The 21,158-nt window shown below is 43.6% G+C and overlaps 1 protein-coding gene across 1 annotated transcript in view; it reads left to right on the forward strand.

The window, feature by feature from the left end:
• Positions 1-21,158, forward strand: part of LOC142106874 (IgGFc-binding protein-like) — a 56,226-nt gene that overhangs the window by 23,561 nt on the left and 11,507 nt on the right. The window contains exons 9-14 of the mRNA XM_075189913.1: positions 3,317-3,887; positions 5,190-5,389; positions 5,791-5,932; positions 17,208-17,536; positions 19,095-19,665; positions 20,200-20,798. Coding sequence (XP_075046014.1) covers positions 3,317-3,887; positions 5,190-5,389; positions 5,791-5,932; positions 17,208-17,536; positions 19,095-19,665; positions 20,200-20,798 — 2,412 coding nt within the window. The remainder of the gene's footprint in view (positions 1-3,316; positions 3,888-5,189; positions 5,390-5,790; positions 5,933-17,207; positions 17,537-19,094; positions 19,666-20,199; positions 20,799-21,158) is intronic.

A 21,158-nucleotide genomic window follows, 5' to 3' on the forward strand; every position in this document is an offset into this window, starting at 1 on the left:
CCCCCCCCGAATTAGCGCAGAGTAAAATGTATTACTGTTATTACGGTAAATGTAACCCGACTTTCTGCTCACAGCTCCCTGAGCCGGTGTTGAATCCAGGGCCTGATGAAGGGTTCTGGCCGCCCTAGGCTAATACGGCCGCAGCGCCCCCCCCCCCCCCCCCTCCTCCGAATATATAGGTGTATAGGAACACTCCTGAATATGAATGTTCAGGTGTATTCTCCAGCATTCAAATTTAGACAGATTGTGCCATTGTCTCTTACCTGTTCTTGCTCTTCTCTCTTGCAACTTTGTTATCCTCTCGCTGGCTTCTGGAAAGTTGGCGTCCTTTTTTGAAAATGCAAAAATGTATTATAATGCAAACCCTGAATGATTAGGCCCTTTACTTAAAACAAAACACTCCATTATGGCCAGCTAAAAGTACCCCATTGGACAGGCATATATAAGCAATATCTGAATATTTGTTGTCACTTCCGCGAAACTGCAGATTCTCTGCCGTTTGCTGCCATTTTCGTAAAACGGCAATTTTTGTTAAAGACAAAACCTATAGAGATTTGTCTTTAATAAACTTGCCATTTAAAATAAAAAGTACGGCAAAACGGCACTTGGCAAATATACCTCTTGGATTTTTCCATACTCCCATATTATGATATGGAGCACTATTAAAAGTAATTAAAATGTACTCCTGTCAGTTTTCATGGGCATTGCCCTGTTATTTATATTGTTTATAAGAATTGCACAAAGTGACTATTATTATTGTAATTGTAGATTTGTAAGGTGCCACAACATCCTAAAGTAGAGAAAACAGGACATACATAAAACAGGGACATACTAGATAGACGAAATAAATGCAGACATGAAAACAAAGGGTATGGAGGACCCTCCTCAATATAGAGCTTACATTCTAAGAGGAAGAGGGCACAGCTGAAACTAGAGGAGCGATTGTGGCTCAGAGTGGGGATTGGGACAGTTGTGAGGGTTCATTAGTGTAAGTAGTATCAGCCGGAATAAGGTAAGCTCTAATAAAGAGATGGGTTTTCAAAGAGTGTCTAAGGGGGGAATTCAACTCCACCCCCCCCCCCCCCCCGAATTAGCGCAGAGTAAAATGTATTACTGTTATTACGGTAAATGTAACCCGACTTTCTGCTCACAGCTCCCTGAGCCGGTGTTGAATCCAGGGCCTGATTAAGGGTTCTGGCCGCCCTAGGCTAATACGGCCGCAGCGCCCCCCCCCCCCCCCCCTCCTCCGAATATATAGGTGTATAGGAACACTCCTGAATATGAATGTTCAGGTGTATTCTCCAGCATTCAAATTTAGACAGATTGTGCCATTGTCTCTTACCTATTCTTGCTCTTCTCTCTTGCAACTTTGTTATCCTCTCGCTGGCTTCTGAAAAGTTGGCGTCCTTTTTTGAAAATGCAAAAATGTATTATAATGCAAACCCTGAATGATTAGGCCCTTTACTTAAAACAAAACACTCCATTATGGCCAGCTAAAAGTACCCCATTGGACAGGCATATATAAGCAATATCTGAATATTTGTTGTCAATCAAATACAAACCTCTACCAGCCCCATCTCACTAATATTTAGTATTCTAGTGATTGCTGAGACCACCCATGTGACCACCACACAATCATGAGATTCTGCCCCCCAAAGCTGCTCTATTTTTTAAATACCCCCTACAGCCATTTTCCTTAACCACAACCCCCCCCCACAGCCATTTTCCTTAACCCCTGCTGCAGCCATTTTCTTTACCTCCCACCCTCTATCCATCCCCCTTGCAGCTATTTTCCTTACCTCCACTCTGCTAGCTAGCTATCCCCCCCCGTCACATCAAAACTCCCCCAGTCACATATATCAGCCCCCCTCCTCTGCTCTCCTTCATACATATCAACCTCTCTACCTCCCTATAGATTTTCATGGCAGCCCCCCCCTCCCACCCTATAGATTTGTATGACAGTCCCCCTCTCCCTCCCTATACATATGCATGACAGTCCCCCCTCTCCCTCCCTATAGATATGCAGGGTAGTCCCCCCCCTCCCTATAGATATGCAGGGTAGTTCCCCCCCTCTCTATAGATATGCAGTGTAGTTCCCCCCCTCCCTATAGATATGCAGGGCAGTTCCCCCCCTCCCTATAGATATGCAGGGCAGTTCCCCCCTTCCCTATAGATATGCAGGGCAGTTCCCCCCCCCTCCCTATAGATATGCAGGGCAGTTCCCCCCCCTCCCTATAGATATGCAGGGCAGTTCCCCCCCCTCCCTATAGATATGCAGGGCAGTTCCCCCCCCCTCCCTATAGATATGCAGGGCAGTTCCCCCCTTCACTTACCTGTAGTTGTGCCAGTGTCGCTCCTCTCCTCAGATCAGCAGATAGGAAGTGAAGACGTCCTGCTTCCTGTCTGCTGCACAGCAACAGGCAGCCTGGCGATTGGCTGTGTGTTGCTAACCACTGACCACCAATGCTTTTGATCGTCGAGCCCTCCACCCCCCTGCAGCGACCCCCCCCCCCACGGCGACCCCCAGCAGGGACCCCCCCTCCCCCACCCCGAAAAAAAAAATGGTCAGCCTAGTGGTTGATCAGGCCCTGGTTGAATCTACCGTAAAGCGGTATTTAAGCACACTATTACCGTAATAACGGTAATAGTGCGTAGGCTGCGTTACGTTTTACAGTAATGCGGCCAATTGAATTCCCCCCTACAGGTTTATAAGCTGTTGGGAAGTCTGATTGGGCGTAGTAGGGCATTCCATATTTTTTAGGCAAGAGCAGGGGAGGCCTGGCAAATTTCAGCCCGGGGGGCAAGACTCGAATCAGCAGCCCATTTTAATGGAAAAAAAATGCAGGTGGCCCAGTGACCCAGCCCAAGGTAGCCCATTATGTGACCGGCCCGGGGAGCAGATGCCCCCCTGCCCCCCCAACACAGGCTGCCCCTGGGCAGGTGTGAGAGGTGGCTACCAAACATGAGATGAGGCACAGGTAAATAGATCTGAAAGGGCAATAGGGAAAGTATTTTTATATGGGATTTGAGTCTTATGAAAGGGTGGTGTTGTTGAGGGCTTTGTAGGTAAGGATGGCACTATCAGAGAAGTTACTTGGTGATCATGTTGGCTTTCAGATCAATGGTCCTATAATTAAAATTACATATAAAATAAAACGGGATAAATGAAATGTGTACATTGTATATGATTTGTTGTTATTTGTGCTATTTGTGTTGTTATTTGTGCTATTTATGTTGTTATTTGTGCTATTTGTTCTTTGTTTCACTTTTTTTTGTTCTTTTTTGTTTTTTTCTCAATTGTAATTTTTTTTATCAGGTTAATGGTGTAGCCAGCAGACTTCCAGTCACTTTATTGGCTGGTGAAGTACGAGCTGAGTGTTATGGTAAAGGCACCATGGTTAAGACTTCGTTTGGTCTGGTGGTGACATATGACCTCAAGCAACACGTCACCATCAGTGTTCCCAGCAACTACCGGAACCGCGTATGTGGTCTTTGCGGAAACTACAATGAAAATGCTGAAGACGATTTAGGTGTACCACCTGTTGAGGTCAACGAGTTTGGAAATAAGTGGAAATTGCCTGGAGATCCAGAAGAGGGATGTGATGGATGTGGAAGCACAGATAACCCTTGTCCGTCCTGTTCAGAGCCAAAGAAAAAAATATTTTCGCAAAACCTTAACTGTGGCGTTATAGGTGACACCAATGGTCCGTTCGCGAAATGCCATGCACTTGTCGACCCCACTCCTTTCCTGAATGACTGTATCTCTGACCTATGCCAAACCAATGGGGAGGACAGAAACGTTTTGTGCAGCAGTGTCGCTGTTTACGCAGACGCTTGCAAACAAGCCGGGGTGGAAGACATAAACTGGAGGACTGACGGTTTCTGTCGTAAGTAAAATCGTGGAATCAAAGTGTTATCCTACTTTATTTAAGAAGTACATAGAGAAATTGGCAAAACGAAGCAATACAATGTACCAGGAAATAGGGGCATACAAGGTAGAATGACAGATAAGAGACAAAAAGTAGAGAGGACCCTTCCAGGTAGAGCTTACATTCTAGAGGGAGGGGGTAGTCAATGTAGCTAGATCCTAACTAGGAGCCTACTTACAGCTGGCAAGATGACTTTGATTACCTCTATCCTACCTACCTTTATTAAAACTATTTGAATATACAATACGCAACCCCCAATTAAGATTGTTTGAGATGTCACATTCAGATTAACCGACTGATAAAATTATGTTAAGGGCTCCTATTAAATTGTCAACCTGCAGCTCAAGTCTTGTTTTTTTTTAATGTGCTACTAATTAATTTTAGTCTATAGCAGTGATGGGCAGGAGGCGACCCTTGACCCGTAGCTCCATCCTGCTTTATTGCTTGTTATAGCTTGTAACACTTGTTTAAAATGCCTGCTGATTAATTATTACAGATAGGTGTCTCTTTCTTTGATATAATGTATTGTTTTATCTTATTACTTAGATTAAGGGTCATATGTGGTCCTGTTGAAGAGTAGTGTACCAAGTTGCCCGTCGATGGTCTATATTCTATATTTGCCATGAAGGCCTAAGAAATCACTGTTTATCATTGTTTTTTTTAAATTAGTCTTAGCAGGGCTGATAAAATTGTGGTCTATAGACAGGAAGTGGTGAGCCAAAGTGTTTTTGTGGCCCCACCTTTCATCATAAATTCTGCAGACTCTATTGTCTGACTTAATTTTTGAAATAGTCTTCAGCCGGCCAACACAGATGTAGTTTTAACATATACATTATATAAAAAACGCCGTTTGCTCTATGATCTCATAAAAGCCATGAACTTGATGGGATTGGTCACGTAGCTGAATAATTTCAAATTTGGACATGTTTATATCTCGGTCTAGGTCAGTGTCTCCTAAACCCAGTTCTCAGGGACCCATAACAGTGCTTGTTTTAGATATCTCCTTGCTGGATCACAGGTGTATTCATCACTGACTGACACATTGTAACAGATCCACAGGTGGTCCTAATTATTTCCCCTGTGACCTGGAAAACCTGCTCTGTTAGGGGTACCTGAGGAATGGGTTTGGGAGACACTGCTCTAGGTCAACACACATATCGGACACGGTCCTTGCTGTATGCAGAGTTTACATAAGCATGTCATAATGTTTAAACATATTGTCCAATTCTATGTAACGTTGTGTCTCAATTTTACCTACAGCCATGGCGTGTTGGCCGCACAGTCATTACGCTGTATGTGCAGACATGTGTTCCACTACCTGTGCTTCAATCACAGACACATATGAGTGTTCTGACCGGTGTGATGAAGGTTGTGAGTGTGACGAAGGCTACGTTTTTGATGGACAGGGTTGTATCCCATTAAGCGAGTGTGGATGCTTTGACAATGGACGCTACTATCAGGTATGGCACAATATGTTTTGCATTTTTTTATAATAACATATCCTTCATGGAAACTCTTTGGGATGACAATGTTGGTTAACCATAGCTAGACTTATGCTGAATATGATCTGTCTGTAACCTTTCAAGTCTATATCGAAGGAAAATTACTTTTAAAGTTGAGGATGATCCAATGTGATAAGGAATTGTGTGTTACCCAAAAATGTACAAGTACGTTTTCCAACATCATTGCAGATTGTCAGATCTTTGTCTGTAAGTATACTTCTTATCTAGTTGAATGTAACCTGTTGATGTCGAGTTATCCACCATTTAAAGGTGGCCACTCATTGGCTGATCATGTTTTGGAGTCCCACAGAGGGAGAGTTGATTATTGTGTTGTCCATCTATTTTCTATTATTTCACAGGCTTATGAAACTGTGCTGAATGATGACTGCACTCAGGCATGTACCTGCGATCCTATCTCAGGGGTTATCTGCCAGAACAAAACCTGTGCGGAGGGCGAGAAGTGTGAAATTGTGGACGGTGTGCGGACTTGTGTCAACACTGGTGAGTTCAGCCTTTCAATGTTGCAAGTTTTGAGGGTAATGTGATCTGAATATGCTGGCCTATTAGGGGAGTATAAAGTTGAACTCTTGTTGTACACGTTACCCAGCTTGAGGATGTAGACCAGTATAGAGTAGAAGGATCTTCTTGGTCCAGGAAACGTGTCTGACCACCTTTTGGTGACATAAGAGGGGGCAATGGTCTGTAGGATCGCCCTGTCCACGGTACCGCAACTGCAGAAGGGCATTGTCAAGTAGGAGATCACAATCAGTCCCAAATGTATCGTGAAGGTCACATTGGTGGATGTGATTTTGAGACTACTCTTTTCCCCAAAACACATCCACCCAGATGGCTCAACTCTATCAAATTGTTCCTGTCTCACTATTCTTAGATAGTTGCTTTGTTAATTGTTCTTCAACTAGATAGATTTCTTTTGTTAATTCCTCTTCTAAATGATGTTGTATGTGAATAGTATGGTTTTAATGTATTCAAAACCTTGGAAGAGGAAAGCTCACACCCAAAACAGGAAACTTTCAGACAACCCCCTAAAACGGCTTTTTATCAGTTGCCGGATGCAAATATGTGGAGCAACCCCAGAAATGGCATTATAAACACACAAAAAAACTATTACCAAGAGAAAAAGAGTCTGAAGAGAGAGAAGACTACAAAAACCCACACAAATAACAGAAAAGATCATCCATCCATTTCAATTTGAGCAGCTGAGCAGTAATAAACAGAACAGTCGCTAAAAATATTCTTAATAAGGGACCTCCATTATCAACTGCAAAGAGCTTCTGCTCCCCCCATCTAAACCTGTGCAAATGATGATGGAAATGGGGTCAGATTAATATTGATGCTGTGAGTCAATACCTAATAATTGATGAGGACGAAACACAGATAGCAGATGCTGTTTTAGGTGGTAGGGAAGAATTTGCAGCCCTGACGCATAGTATGTTTATATGTCTTTATACTGACAAGCATGGAGAAAAAAGAAAAATCAAGAAAAATATGATTATTTAGTTGCCAACCCTGCTGTTAACACATAGCAAGCAAAATATAGGGGGACTTTGTGTCATTATGGAAAGGAATTTGCTTAAGCATTGCTAAGGAATATTTAGCATAGGCAAACCGAGGGGGGGGGGTTCCTATTGCCCGGAAACCCCCTCCAAGCATGGGGCACTGTATAATTAAGGTGGTTGGACCCTGCTCCCACTTCAAACGGCTCTGCTTGACAAGGGAGAGCTGCTTGCACCTAACAGTAGTGCACGCAGCATTGCCCATGTATATTATGGGGATAAGAAGAGTTGGAGAGCAGCCAAGAACTGTCTAATATTATAGCCATGCCCCCATGCATGCTGGTCATGCCCACTGGTGGCGTGGTGTGGAAACTCTCCTCTACAAATCCTGCGTTTGCCCCTGCTTAGGATAGAATTATCAAACCTTCAACAAAGGTAAATTGGAGGTGTTGTCCACAACAACCAATCAGATACTAGCTATTATTTTCTACAAAATACTAGATAAATGATAGCTGGAATCTGATTGGTTGCTCTGGATAACACCTCCTCTTTTACTTTCTAGAAGGTTTGATAAATATACTCCTTAGTCGTCAGTCATTCCTAATGCTGATGGAAATGTATCTAAAGAAATGCATCAGCGTGTTCACAACGGCTTCAAGGCGATGAAACTGTCACCAAAACTGCCACCCAATGAAAATCTGTCCAACCAAAAAAGATATATTGATAGAAATAAAACAGATGTTGTTTGTAAAATGGGCAGAGGAATACATTAAATTGCCTTATAATAACTTCACCTGATTGTGATCTCATTGAATACTGGAATAATACAGAATAAACATTATCTGTTATCTAAATTTTCCATAAAAAAACTCTTTCTCTAAAGGAGTAGCCGTCCACAGCGAACGACAGGAAGAGGCGTATGCATTTTGTTATTACAACGGAGACGCAAACAGCTTTTTCTTATTATTCCTTTATAAAGTACAAATGTGGTTTCATTTTTGAGATGCTAACAAAACCAATTAGGGGAAAGAGAGACTTGTTTATCTAATGCACTTCCATTTTGGGAGGTACTGTCTTCAAACAAAGCTCCATTGAACTCTGCTGTTACTAGACATAATCTATTTACTAACTTATAATCTATTTTTTTTTTACACCCACCCAAACTCAATACTACACAAAACACACACACAGAACAAAAGAACAATTAAAAAATATTAACTAAAGGGTGGGGAAATCGGCATCTCTCTGAACCTAACTGCTACCTGTTGCAGACCCTGATCTAAACGTGAGGTCCATCGGTTCTTCTTATACAAATACTATTAAGCAAATAATAATGGAGATATAACATGTTTAGAAATAAACTGTGTTTAGTATACCACAACAGATTTATAGTGCTCCAATATAAAATTTGTTATGTTGGTTTTGACGCTATCAATTAAAATTGTCTGCTGCGATTTGGTGTGGTTCCAACGCACAAAGTGATTCAATAGCAAAATGCAAAAGATAACAATTCAATAACAAAGTACAGGTGATAGATACTGTCACTCACCGGACTGTGAGTGCTTCTTCCCGGACTATTAGGAACCGTGGACGTCCTCTATCCTGAGGGACTGCGCATGCGCAGCCCTTTCCAAACCTTCAGTGTATGTTCCTTTAACTTAATTGGCAGATCAGGCAACCTCCCTATATTAAGCACCTGTGGTCAACACCACGTTGCCTGATCTTGGAGTCTCATTCCCCATGAGTCTCTGAAGGTGTTCCTGTGTTTCCTTGTTCATTCAGCCCTGCTGATTCCTGTGGTTTCCAAACCACTTCTACCTCTGTGGTTTCCAAACCACTTCTGCTACTGTGGTTCCCATACCACTTCTACCATCTACTATATCATCGTGACTGTGAGCTGATTCCTATCCGCTGCCTCCGTGCACTACAGTCTTCTAATCACTTCAACTCTACCATGTATCATTGGGACTGTTAGCTGATGCCTATCCGCTGCCTCCGTGCATTACAGGCTTCAACCACATCCACTCACCTGTTCATGATTGTGACTGCCAGCTGATTCCTATCCGCTGCCTCCGTGCACTACAGGCTTCAACCTGCAACTCGTCTGTGTTTCATCATCGTGACTGCTAGCTGATTCCTATCCGCTGCCTCCGTGCACTACAGTCTTCAACCTGCAACCCGTCTGTGTTTCATCGTGACTGTTTAGCTGATTCCTATCCGCTGCCTCTGTGCGCTTCAGTCTTCAGTCCTTGTCTACTCTACCGTGTTTCCTTGAGTCTGCTGCCACTATTGCTACCCGCTACTCTCCGTGATCATCTGTTCCAGTTCAACTCTGCTCCGGTGTCCCATCGTTACTGCACCTGCTGGTTGCTATTGGTTACCTCCGTGTTCCCGCAGAGACCCGCTGCTGTTACTTCTCAGCGCTACTCATCCATCTACTGCTGATCCGCTCTCCACGCCTTCCTGTGTTCCCTGCTGGTCTACCTACCTGTGCGCTGCACCTGCTAGACCCCTGCTTCACCCATCCAGGGACTTGTATCCTGCTGGCCTCCTGCCCTTCAGGTATCTCTGCACTCCTGTCTGACTGCCTTCTCCTGAACCACGGTATGCATACTTCCCATTGACTGTGCTGTGTATTGCATACCTTGCTGGACTGTGTTGGTTCTCCTCTGGAGTGTACTATCCGCTGAGTCTATTGCCATCATTGACTGTGTTGGTTCTCCTCTGGAGTGTACTATCTGCTGACTCTACTGCCATCATTGACTGTGTTATCTCATGCCGGATTACTTCAAGAGACTTTCTATATTGGCAGTGTTGTTCAGTCATTTATACATTTATATTGTGCATATTACTGTGGATCAAAGTCAAGGTGCCCGTGTATATATTGTGTTGCAGTCTCTCCCCGTGCACCTCCTCACATATATATTCAGTAGTACAACTTGCTAGTGGCAGACCACTGACTCCTGTTTACAGTTTCACCTGTTCCAGTATCCTCTCACATAGCAGTGGTACAACTTGCTAACGCAGACCACTGACTCCCCGGATACCTCCACTTGGATTCCATTCCTTCACTCAGACAGCGGTACAACTTGCTATCCGCAGACCGCTGACTCTCATCACCTCCTCGTTTCTGTTGGACATTCCTCCTCACTATAGCAGTGGTACAACTTGCTACCGCAGACCACTGACTACCTTCACGTGTCCTTTGTCCATACAGTTCCTCGTGTATTACTACCTCCATATTGCCAGTGCTGCTAGTCATAGACTTTCCTGAGCATCTCATCATCTGCTATTTCCTGTTCCGTGATCACCCTGCTACCAGAGTACCATATTACCACCTATACTGCTCTGGTAAGCCTATCACCTGGTGATCCCTGGGTAAAGACTCCTAGTGCCCGTGACAGTAAGATCAGGCCATGACAGACCCAGATACGGAACCTACTGCTAAAGAGATGCTGCAGCATCTGGTCAGCCGTGTGGAGCAACAGGATGCTCGCCAACAGCTGTTACTTCAATGTTACCAATCGTTAACCTCCCAAGGAACATCTGGACAGACTGTTACAGCTAGTATTGAAGCTCCTGTGCTTTCCTCCGTTTCCCCAGTGCCATCCCAGGTGTCTACAGCTCCTACGCTTCACCTGCCTACTCCGTCAAAATATGACGGGGACCCCAAAACTTGTAGAGGTTTCCTTAACCAATGTTCAGTCCATTTTGAACTCCAACCTCAAAATTTTTCTACCCATCGTTCCAGAGTGGCCTATCTTATCTCATTGTTTTCTGGACAAGCCCTGGCTTGGGCCTCCCCTCTGTGGGAAAGAAACGATCCAATTCTACAAGATAGTGCCAAATTCATTTCCACGTTCCGAAGTGTGTTCGATGAACCAGGTCGTGTGACCTCCGCTGCTTCCAGCATTCTTCGTTTGCGACAAGGCTCCCATACAGTAGGACAGTATGTCATTCAATTTAGGATCTTAGCCTCTGAACTTCAGTGGAACACTGAAGCATTAGTTGCCGCCTTCTGGCAGGGGCTCTCCGATAAAATTAAAGATGCACTGACTACCCAAGAGCTTCCTTCGTCACTAGAAGATTTGATCTCTCTTTGCCATCGTGTAGACATGAGATTTCGTGAAAGAGAATCTGAGAAAACAACTTCTGCTAAAGCACCTCTTCGTTTAAACCCTCAATTTCGTCCAGTTTCACCTTCTGTGATTCCCATGGAGATAGGACGTTCCAAATTATCTTTAGAAGAGAGGAAACGAAGAGTAAAGAATAGACTCTGTATCTATTGTGCTGATTCCACACATATGCTCAGTTCTTGCCCTAAGAAATCGGGAAATGCCAGGCCCTAACTAGTTCTGGAGAGGTGAAGTTAGGGTCCCTGGAGTCCTCTCCATTGTCTATGAAATCTAAAGTCTGCGCTTTCGATGTTACGATTTCCTTTGCTACCAAATCCTTTGAGTCACAGGCATTGATTGATTCCGGAGCAGCAGGAAATTTCATTTCTAAATCACTAGTGAATCAATGGTCCCTACCAGTGATCACTTTAAAAACACCCATTACTGTGACGGCTATAGATGGATCACGTCTCATCAATGGTCTCATCACCCAGAGTACGTCTCCAGTAACCCTTCAGATTGGTGTACTACACCATGAAGAAATTTCGTTTTTAATTCTTCCTGTTACGACAAGTCCGATTGTCTTAGGCCTTCCATGGCTTCAATGTCACTCTCCCCAGATTGACTGGCGCACCCCTCAAGTTACGTCTTGGGGGCCTGAATGTCACCATCGTTGTCTCTCTCAAGTTATTCCTCTTAAAGTACAGCAATCTTCCATCTCATCGTCCTCCCCGGGACTCCCTCCTCAGTATGCTTCATTTGCCGATGTGTTTGATAAAGCTCAGTCTGAACGTCTTCCTCCTCATCGTTCTTGGGATTGTCCGATCGACCTTCTACCTGGCAAGACTCCTCCCAGGGGTCGGGTCTATCCTCTCTCGTTACCTGAAACTCAAGCCACATCTGAGTACATACAGGAGAATCTCCAGCGTGGGTTCATTCGACCTTCCACCTCTCCCGCTGGAGCTGGGTTCTTCTTCGTCAAAAAGAAGGATGGATCATTACGCCCTTGTATAGATTTTCGTGGACTCAACGCCATTACTATCAAGAATCGGTATCCCATTCCGCTGATCACTGAGCTATTTGATCGCATCAAGGGAGCTCGGATATTTACTAAGTTGGATCTTCGTGGTGCCTACAATTTAATTAGAATCCGTTCCGGTGACGAATGGAAGACCGCGTTTAACACCAGAGATGGGCATTACGAATATTTAGTAATGCCCTTCGGGCTGTGTAATGCCCCCGCGGTTTTCCAGGGTTTCATCAATGAGATCTTTCGGGACTTATTATATGTATGTGTCGTTGTCTACCTGGACGACATATTGATCTTCTCACAGGACCTGCCTTCTCATCACCAACATGTGGCAGAGGTCCTCTCCAGACTACGGAAAAACTCATTGTTCTGTAAATTGGAAAAATGTTCATTCGAGTTACCCCAGATTCCATTCTTGGGGTATATAGTTTCCGGAGTTGGCCTGAAGATGGATCCAGACAAAGTAAATGCTGTACTACATTGGCCTCAGCCAACTACTCTTCGTGCCATCCAGCGTTTTTTAGGTTTTGCCAATTACTATAGACGCTTCATTCAAGACTTCTCATCCATTGCATCTCCCATTGTGGCCTTAACTCGGAAAGGGGCTAATACTAAGCAATGGTCATCTGAGGCTCTCCAAGCCTTTCAAATCCTCAAAGAGTCCTTCTCGTCTGCTCCCATTCTGCGACAACCTGATGTGACACTCCCCTTCTTCCTAGAAGTAGATGCCTCTAATGTGGGCTTAGGAGCTATTCTCTCCCAACGCTCGGAGCAACAAAAATTACATCCTTGTGCCTTCTACTCTCGGGGTCTTCTGCCCGCAGAGAAAAACTATACTATCGGGGACAAGGAGTTGCTGGCCATCAAAGCTGCATTAGAGGAATGGAGATACTTGTTGGAAGGAGCTCGCCATCCTGTGACGATCTTCACGGATCATAAGAACTTGTCATATTTGCAATCTGCTCAATGCTTGAACCCTCGTCAAGCAAGATGGTCTCTTTTCTTTTCCCGTTTTGAATTAATTATAACCTTCAAACCAGCTGCTAAGAACAAGAAAGCTGACGCTCTATCTCGAGCTTTTGTGACGTCCTCTGATGTAGAAGAGGTTCCCAACCATGCTATTCTAGACCCCAAATGTATTTCTCTGGCTGCGTCATCCACCAAAATGCTACCATTTGGGAAGACCCTCGTGCCTCCTACTCTGAGGAGGAAAATCCTTTCGTGGTTCCATGCCTCTCGTTTTTCTGGACACGCCGGTGAACATAAGACCTTTGAGATTCTCTCTCGTAGTTACTGGTGGCCTTCAATGAGGAGAGACGTCAAAGAGTTTATTGCTTCCTGTGATTTATGTTCTCAGTTCAAATCCTCCCGCAGAACTCCAGCAGGGTTGCTGCGACCACTACCCATTCCGTCCAAGCCTTGGACCCATATTAGTATGGATTTCGTTACTGATTTGCCACCAAGTAAGAATCACAATACTATTTGGGTAGTGGTAGACAGATTTTCGAAGATGGCTCATTTCGTCCCTCTGTCCGGTTTACCTTCCTCGTCTACTCTGGCTGAACATTTCATTAAAGAAATCTTCCGCATCCATGGATGTCCGTCTGAGATTGTGTCAGATAGAGGAGTACAATTCGTTTCCAGATTCTGGCGGGCCCTTTGTAAAACCTTGGGCATACGATTAGCACTCTCATCGTCTTACCATCCGCAATCTAACGGACAAACGGAACGAGTCAATCAAGATCTTGAGACTTTTATTAGGATGTTCTCTTCAGCCAACCAAGACAACTGGGTAGAATTGCTCCCTTGGGCTGAATTCGCCCATAACAACATGTACCATGAGTCATCATCCAAAACTCCATTCTTTGTGGTCTACGGTCACCATCCGTCTTTTCCGGAATTTCCTGCCCTCCCGCCCACCCAAGTTCCTGCTGTGGAGACTGCTTGTCAGACCTTCAAAAATATCTGGTCTCAGGTCAAAACCTGTTTAAAGAAGACATCTAACAAATATAAGTCTTTCGCAGATAAGAAGAGGCGGGCTATTCCACCACTAAAAATTGGAGATCGTGTCTGGTTATCTACCAAAAATATTCGTTTGAAGGTTCCATCTATGAAATTCGCCCCTCGTTTTATTGGTCCATATAGGATCATTCAAGTTATCAATCCAGTATGTGTTAAACTTCTTCTTCCTAAGAATCTTCGGATTTCCAATGCCTTCCATGTGTCCTTACTCAAACCTCTTATTATCAATCGTTTCTCGACTCCTCCCTCAGCACCGCAGCCAGTTCAAGTTCATCAGGAGGAGGATTTCGAGATTACTGAGGTATTGGATGCAAAAATTTCGCGAGGAGTCCTCCGTTTCCTCGTTCATTGGAAGGGCTTTGGTCCTGAAGAGCGTTCATGGATCAAAGCTGAAGATCTTAATGCTCCTGCCCTTCTGAAGAAGTTTTATTCCAAAAATCCGGACAAGCCCGGTTCCAGGCGTTCTGTGCCCACCTTTAAAAGGGGGGGTACTGTCACTCACCGGACTGTGAGTGCTTCTTCCCGGACTATTAGGAACCGTGGACGTCCTCTATCCTGAGGGACTGCGCATGCGCAGCCCTTTCCAAACCTTCAGTGTATGTTCCTTTAACTTAATTGGCAGATCAGGCAACCTCCCTATATTAAGCACCTGTGGTCAACACCACGTTGCCTGATCTTGGAGTCTCATTCCCCATGAGTCTCTGAAGGTGTTCCTGTGTTTCCTTGTTCATTCAGCCCTGCTGATTCCTGTGGTTTCCAAACCACTTCTACCTCTGTGGTTTCCAAACCACTTCTGCTACTGTGGTTCCCATACCACTTCTACCATCTACTATATCATCGTGACTGTGAGCTGATTCCTATCCGCTGCCTCCGTGCACTACAGTCTTCTAATCACTTCAACTCTACCATGTATCATTGGGACTGTTAGCTGATGCCTATCCGCTGCCTCCGTGCATTACAGGCTTCAACCACATCCACTCACCTGTTCATGATTGTGACTGCCAGCTGATTCCTATCCGCTGCCTCCGTGCACTACAGGCTTCAACCTGCAACTCGTCTGTGTTTCATCATCGTGACTGCTAGCTGATTCCTATCCGCTGCCTCCGTGCACTACAGTCTTCAACCTGCAACCCGTCTGTGTTTCATCGTGACTGTTTAGCTGATTCCTATCCGCTGCCTCTGTGCGCTTCAGTCTTCAGTCCTTGTCTACTCTACCGTGTTTCCTTGAGTCTGCTGCCACTATTGCTACCCGCTACTCTCCGTGATCATCTGTTCCAGTTCAACTCTGCTCCGGTGTCCCATCGTTACTGCACCTGCTGGTTGCTATTGGTTACCTCCGTGTTCCCGCAGAGACCCGCTGCTGTTACTTCTCAGCGCTACTCATCCATCTACTGCTGATCCGCTCTCCACGCCTTCCTGTGTTCCCTGCTGGTCTACCTACCTGTGCGCTGCACCTGCTAGACCCCTGATTCACCCATCCAGGGACTTGTATCCTGCTGGCCTCCTGCCCTTCAGGTATCTCTGCACTCCTGTCTGACTGCCTTCTCCTGAACCACGGTATGCATACTTCCCATTGACTGTGCTGTGTATTGCATACCTTGCTGGACTGTGTTGGTTCTCCTCTGGAGTGTACTATCCGCTGAGTCTATTGCCATCATTGACTGTGTTGGTTCTCCTCTGGAGTGTACTATCTGCTGACTCTACTGCCATCATTGACTGTGTTATCTCATGCCGGATTACTTCAAGAGACTTTCTATATTGGCAGTGTTGTTCAGTCATTTATACATTTATATTGTGCATATTACTGTGGATCAAAGTCAAGGTGCCCGTGTATATATTGTGTTGCAGTCTCTCCCCGTGCACCTCCTCACATATATATTCAGTAGTACAACTTGCTAGTGGCAGACCACTGACTCCTGTTTACAGTTTCACCTGTTCCAGTATCCTCTCACATAGCAGTGGTACAACTTGCTAACGCAGACCACTGACTCCCCGGATACCTCCACTTGGATTCCATTCCTTCACTCAGACAGCGGTACAACTTGCTATCCGCAGACCGCTGACTCTCATCACCTCCTCGTTTCTGTTGGACATTCCTCCTCACTATAGCAGTGGTACAACTTGCTACCGCAGACCACTGACTACCTTCACGTGTCCTTTGTCCATACAGTTCCTCGTGTATTACTACCTCCATATTGCCAGTGCTGCTAGTCATAGACTTTCCTGAGCATCTCATCATCTGCTATTTCCTGTTCCGTGATCACCCTGCTACCAGAGTACCATATTACCACCTATACTGCTCTGGTAAGCCTATCACCTGGTGATCCCTGGGTAAAGACTCCTAGTGCCCGTGACAGATACGCAGGCGCTCTGAATCCAGCATACAGTCATTCAATCCTGAAGTCTGTGGTCAAGTAGACTGTATAGTGGACCCAACAGCCTGGTTTATATACAGTTTGTGATACATAAAAAAACAGTAGAGATGTCTTGGCGTGTTTCCATAGGTTCAGGATTCAGGACAGTCTAGTGTAATGCAGGACATAGGTCAGTTAAAACGATGCCCTCCAAGGGGTGGGGGTTAGCTCTCCAAAAGCTGAATACGTATCTTCCCACCGAAAAGCTAGTTTAAACTAGTCTATTTGCATTACACACTCAATATCATTCTGATCATTATTCCTCTATTATCCATAACTTGCATACGCAAGATGCGACCGCTTAGCCGATAGTAGCGAGATGTCTGATGGGAAAAAGTGGATTAGGATGGAATTAAACATGATATATTTCCTAAATCTCAAACCTTAGATTTCAACAAAGTGATTTTAACATATTTTGTTTAACTATTAACTCTATTACATTTGATTATGAACAACTGTGTGTTGGAACTATTTTAAGGTGAACTATTTACAAGTGAATGCGTAAGTGTAATTGTGTGTAGAAGTGTTCGCATGTGTTGTGGTTAAACTCGTCCTTCCACGCTGTAGCGTGCTATTTGCATATTTTCAGACAATAGCAACCAGATTTTTGGATGTTAATTTGAACCGACTTTATCCAATTATTTGACTTCGACAAATGAGAAATATTTTGTTACCTTTCAGATCCCTGTAAATCCAAAACCTGCCGTTTGAAGGAGAGCTGCAAGCTCCAGGATGGCATTGCGGTCTGTGTGCCAGATTACACAGGCATCTGTTGGGCATGGGGGGACCCCCATTGCCACTCCCTGGATGGTATCGACTATGACTTCCAAGGCACATGCAGCTATGTCTTTGCTCAGTACGCGGGTGATGATCCTACCCTGGTACCATTCAAGATTGTCATAAAAAATGATAACAGAGGAAACCAAGCCGTCTCGTATGTGAAAAGGGTGGATATTAGCATCTTTGGTGTCAAGATCTCTATTGAAGTCGGAAAATTTCCTCAAATAACAGTATGTTTTTTGTAATAGAACCTTGTAAAACAAATGTTTATAGATTTAAAACAAAACATTAATCTAAGTTCTGTAACAATATTAAATTCTATTCAAGGAGACATTTCTTAAGGTAGGCCATAGATGCAACAATTACGCTTTTGAATGACAGATAGGCTTTACATACGGTTACAGAAACTTTCAATGACGACAAACATTGTAATGACAGTTTCCGAACAGATTTTTGTAACATGATTAGAATAAATATCCACTTCACGCTTTATAACATGAGACTTATGGCATGTAACTCATGCACTAAAAAACTTCAACGACATCGTTTCCGATAAACATTTTCCATCATTGCCGATTGCATTATCGATCGATCCAATTACACCTAATGTAATGCTGTTCTTACGATTTGATTTAAAACAATCAACTTTAAAGAACCGATTTAAATGGCCAAATTTAGTCTTCTTCTGTTTGCAATGCGCTTGATGCTTCAAACATCTTGATAAGCAGATCAGCTCCTTTTTTGTTGGTAAGAACTGACACCTACTGCCTTCAAAGTTCACCAAATTAACCTAAAATATTAATTTCCCTACGTCCCCTTTCAGATATGCCCCCTGGACGGTAGCCCCTCTCGCACCACCCCTAGTTACGGCCTTACCTGTGGGTTTAAATTAAATCCTTTATACTAGAAAAGGATAGAGAATGAGAAAGAGAGAGTGCCAGATATAAGTAAAAAGAAAGAATGTAAAAAAAGAGTTGAGGAGGAGGTAAAATCGAGAAAAAGAATAGGGAAAGATGGAAAAGGCAGAGAGTAGAAGAGAAGAGAAATAAGAGAAAAGAGAAGGATATAGAAATAGAGAGAGAAAAAGAGAAAGAGAGAGATAAATGATAAACATTTACTAAGCAGATCAGCAAAGTAATGTGTGAGCAATCCCTACCTATATTATATTTACTCATCATTCTCATTAGATCACCTTTATCTCAGTATGGAAGTTACACTCTTTTATTAATGTTGTGACAGCACAAATAGCGTTCTAATGGGAAATCATACCTATGGGAATATTAAGACCGCTCAACAGAAAAAAACACAAACAATTTGCATTACAATAGATACACACGCTGCTATTGAATGCACCGCCATGGAACCACTGTTAATCTGAAGTTGGAAATGATCTTGTTAAAAATTGTACGTTTTAAGAAACAAGTTCATATTACAGAGTAGCACTGGACAGCAGATTGCTCATTGGATTAACCTCGTAAGCCGTTTGTTTCCAGATCACTGTACTTAAAAGAAGCGACTCCAAGGTTGCCCAATCATTCCCTTTTTAGTAAATAGATACTTTATATAATCCATATCTTTTTCGTGCAATATAATATTTTCACTCTCGACGGTAACCCACTGCTGGCAATTGTAGTTAGCTAACAAGTAAAGAAGTAAAATAAAATGGATTGCTTTTCGTACCTTATAGTAATATCAAAAGTCTCCTGCTGTAAGATTTTCTAGGCTCAAAATGTTGATTTTAAATGGACAAACATCCTTTTAACTCTGGTATTTTTTATATTTGCTTAGGTCGATGACGAATTAACAAATCTGCCGGTCAGTCTAGCTGGTGGGAAAGTGAAAGCGAGTCAAAGTGGTTTCACAGCCGTTGTGGAGATTGTAGGTGGTATTGTAGTCACTTATGAGTGGAATTGGCACGTTACTGTGACCTTGCCCAGTAGCTATCATAACTCGACATCTGGTCTCTGTGGCAACTTTAATCTAGATCTAAGCGATGAACAGAAAACGCCAAATGGAAATCTAGTGAGCTCCATCATAGAGTGGGCAGGATCGTGGAAAGAGTACGACCGAGATCCGTTCTGTTTTGACAATTGCCCTGGTCAATGTCCGACCTGTGACGAAGATAAGAAGCAACAATATGGGGGCGATAAAAGCTGTGGTATTATTTTCAAGGCGGATGGACCATTTAGAGAATGTATCCCAAAAGTCAGCCCCAACAAGTTCTTTGATGACTGTCTCTTTGATGTCTGCATGAATGATGGCGCCAAAAATATCCTTTGCCAAGCGCTTGAGACGTACGCAAGCACTTGCCTACAGGAAGGAGTTAAGCTCTATGATTGGAGGACACCATCTGGCTGTCGTGAGTGCAATATATTTACTTACTCTATATACATAGAGGTGGCTGTAGTATATTAGTGTTTTAGCCACACATATAAAATGTTCTAGAGCTCTTAAAAATAATTTATCAATTTATCAATTTAACAGACATTAAACATTTTTTTCAGAAACCAATATAATTTCTATTGACCTTTAACAATCTGCCCCAGCTGGATAGTAAATGGGGATCCTCAACAATAATCCCTGTTACCTGAACTCAGAACACAAACTGCACCAGTAAATGCGATTGACTTGTGGTTTTAGGCAACGAGTGTTTCAATAGAAGGACCCCTCTAGTTGCTATTTGGGGGGGCTGATTATATAAATGGGATGAGCAGTCCAAAAATGGACAATCCTTTTAAAAGTAATATGCATTTAGGCGAAAATAAAAGTTGGTTTCACAGTGCTGAATTACTAGAACCAACAGCAAAACGAGTTATTTGCACAAGGCAATCATGTGTCTACAGTCTTCAAGACATATTTCATGAACGGTATTCCTTCCTTGTATTTATTTCAGCCAAGATATGTGAAGATGTGAACAGTCATTATAACGCCTGTGGAAATGCCTGTCCGGCCTATTGCTCCGAAAGAAATGCCCCAGCAAAATGCACAAAGTCCTGTGTAGAGACATGTGAATGCAATGACAAAATGGTCCTCAGTGGTGACAAGTGTGTTCCCCTCTCAAGCTGCGGTTGTCAATATAATGGACGGTATTACGAACCTAACCAGTCCTGGTATGATGAGAAGTGCACCGTGCTCTGCAAATGTGACCCGGCGGTGGGAGTTGTGGTTTGTCAACAAGTCAAGTGCAAAGACAGCGAGTCATGCATGGTGGTCAATGGCATACGTGGTTGCTATCCTACCGAGTATGCCACTTGCACAGCCTCTGGTGATCCTCATTATGTGACATTTGATATTAAGAGATTTGACTATATGGGCACTTGCATCTACCGGATGGTAGAGGTAACGTCAAGTGACTTATCTCTGACGCCCTTCAATATCAGTGTACAGAATGACCACAGAGGTAACAAAGCCGTGTCCTTCACCAAAGACGTGATATTGGAAGTGTACGACATAACCGTCACCATGAGCAGAGACTACCCGCAGCAGATCAAGGTACGGAATTCTTATAGAAATTACAACTTCCAGTGACCATAGGATTGGTAGGGATAAGTACATTATTATATTGACAGCGGTAGCCTGTGGCCAGGGACAAAGATAGATAAACATGAACGTGTTCCAAAATTGACAGCTTTACAAAAATTGTTAACTCCATAGGGGCTGGAACATAACTGCACCTTATTGAAAACAGTAGTGTTGCCTCACACTTTGAGTGGGGTACAGTTTACTCCTCCTAGTCCACCTAGGCACAAAAAAAACCAAGTAGTCAGTTTGGTACTAGTAAACACATTATTAATGACAATACTTAAAATAAACACTGATGTCCCCTTACTTTCTCGAGTGAACTAACAATAG

This window comes from Mixophyes fleayi, chromosome 11 (assembly GCF_038048845.1).
Source record: "Mixophyes fleayi isolate aMixFle1 chromosome 11, aMixFle1.hap1, whole genome shotgun sequence".
NCBI classification, from domain to species: domain Eukaryota; kingdom Metazoa; phylum Chordata; class Amphibia; order Anura; family Limnodynastidae; genus Mixophyes; species Mixophyes fleayi.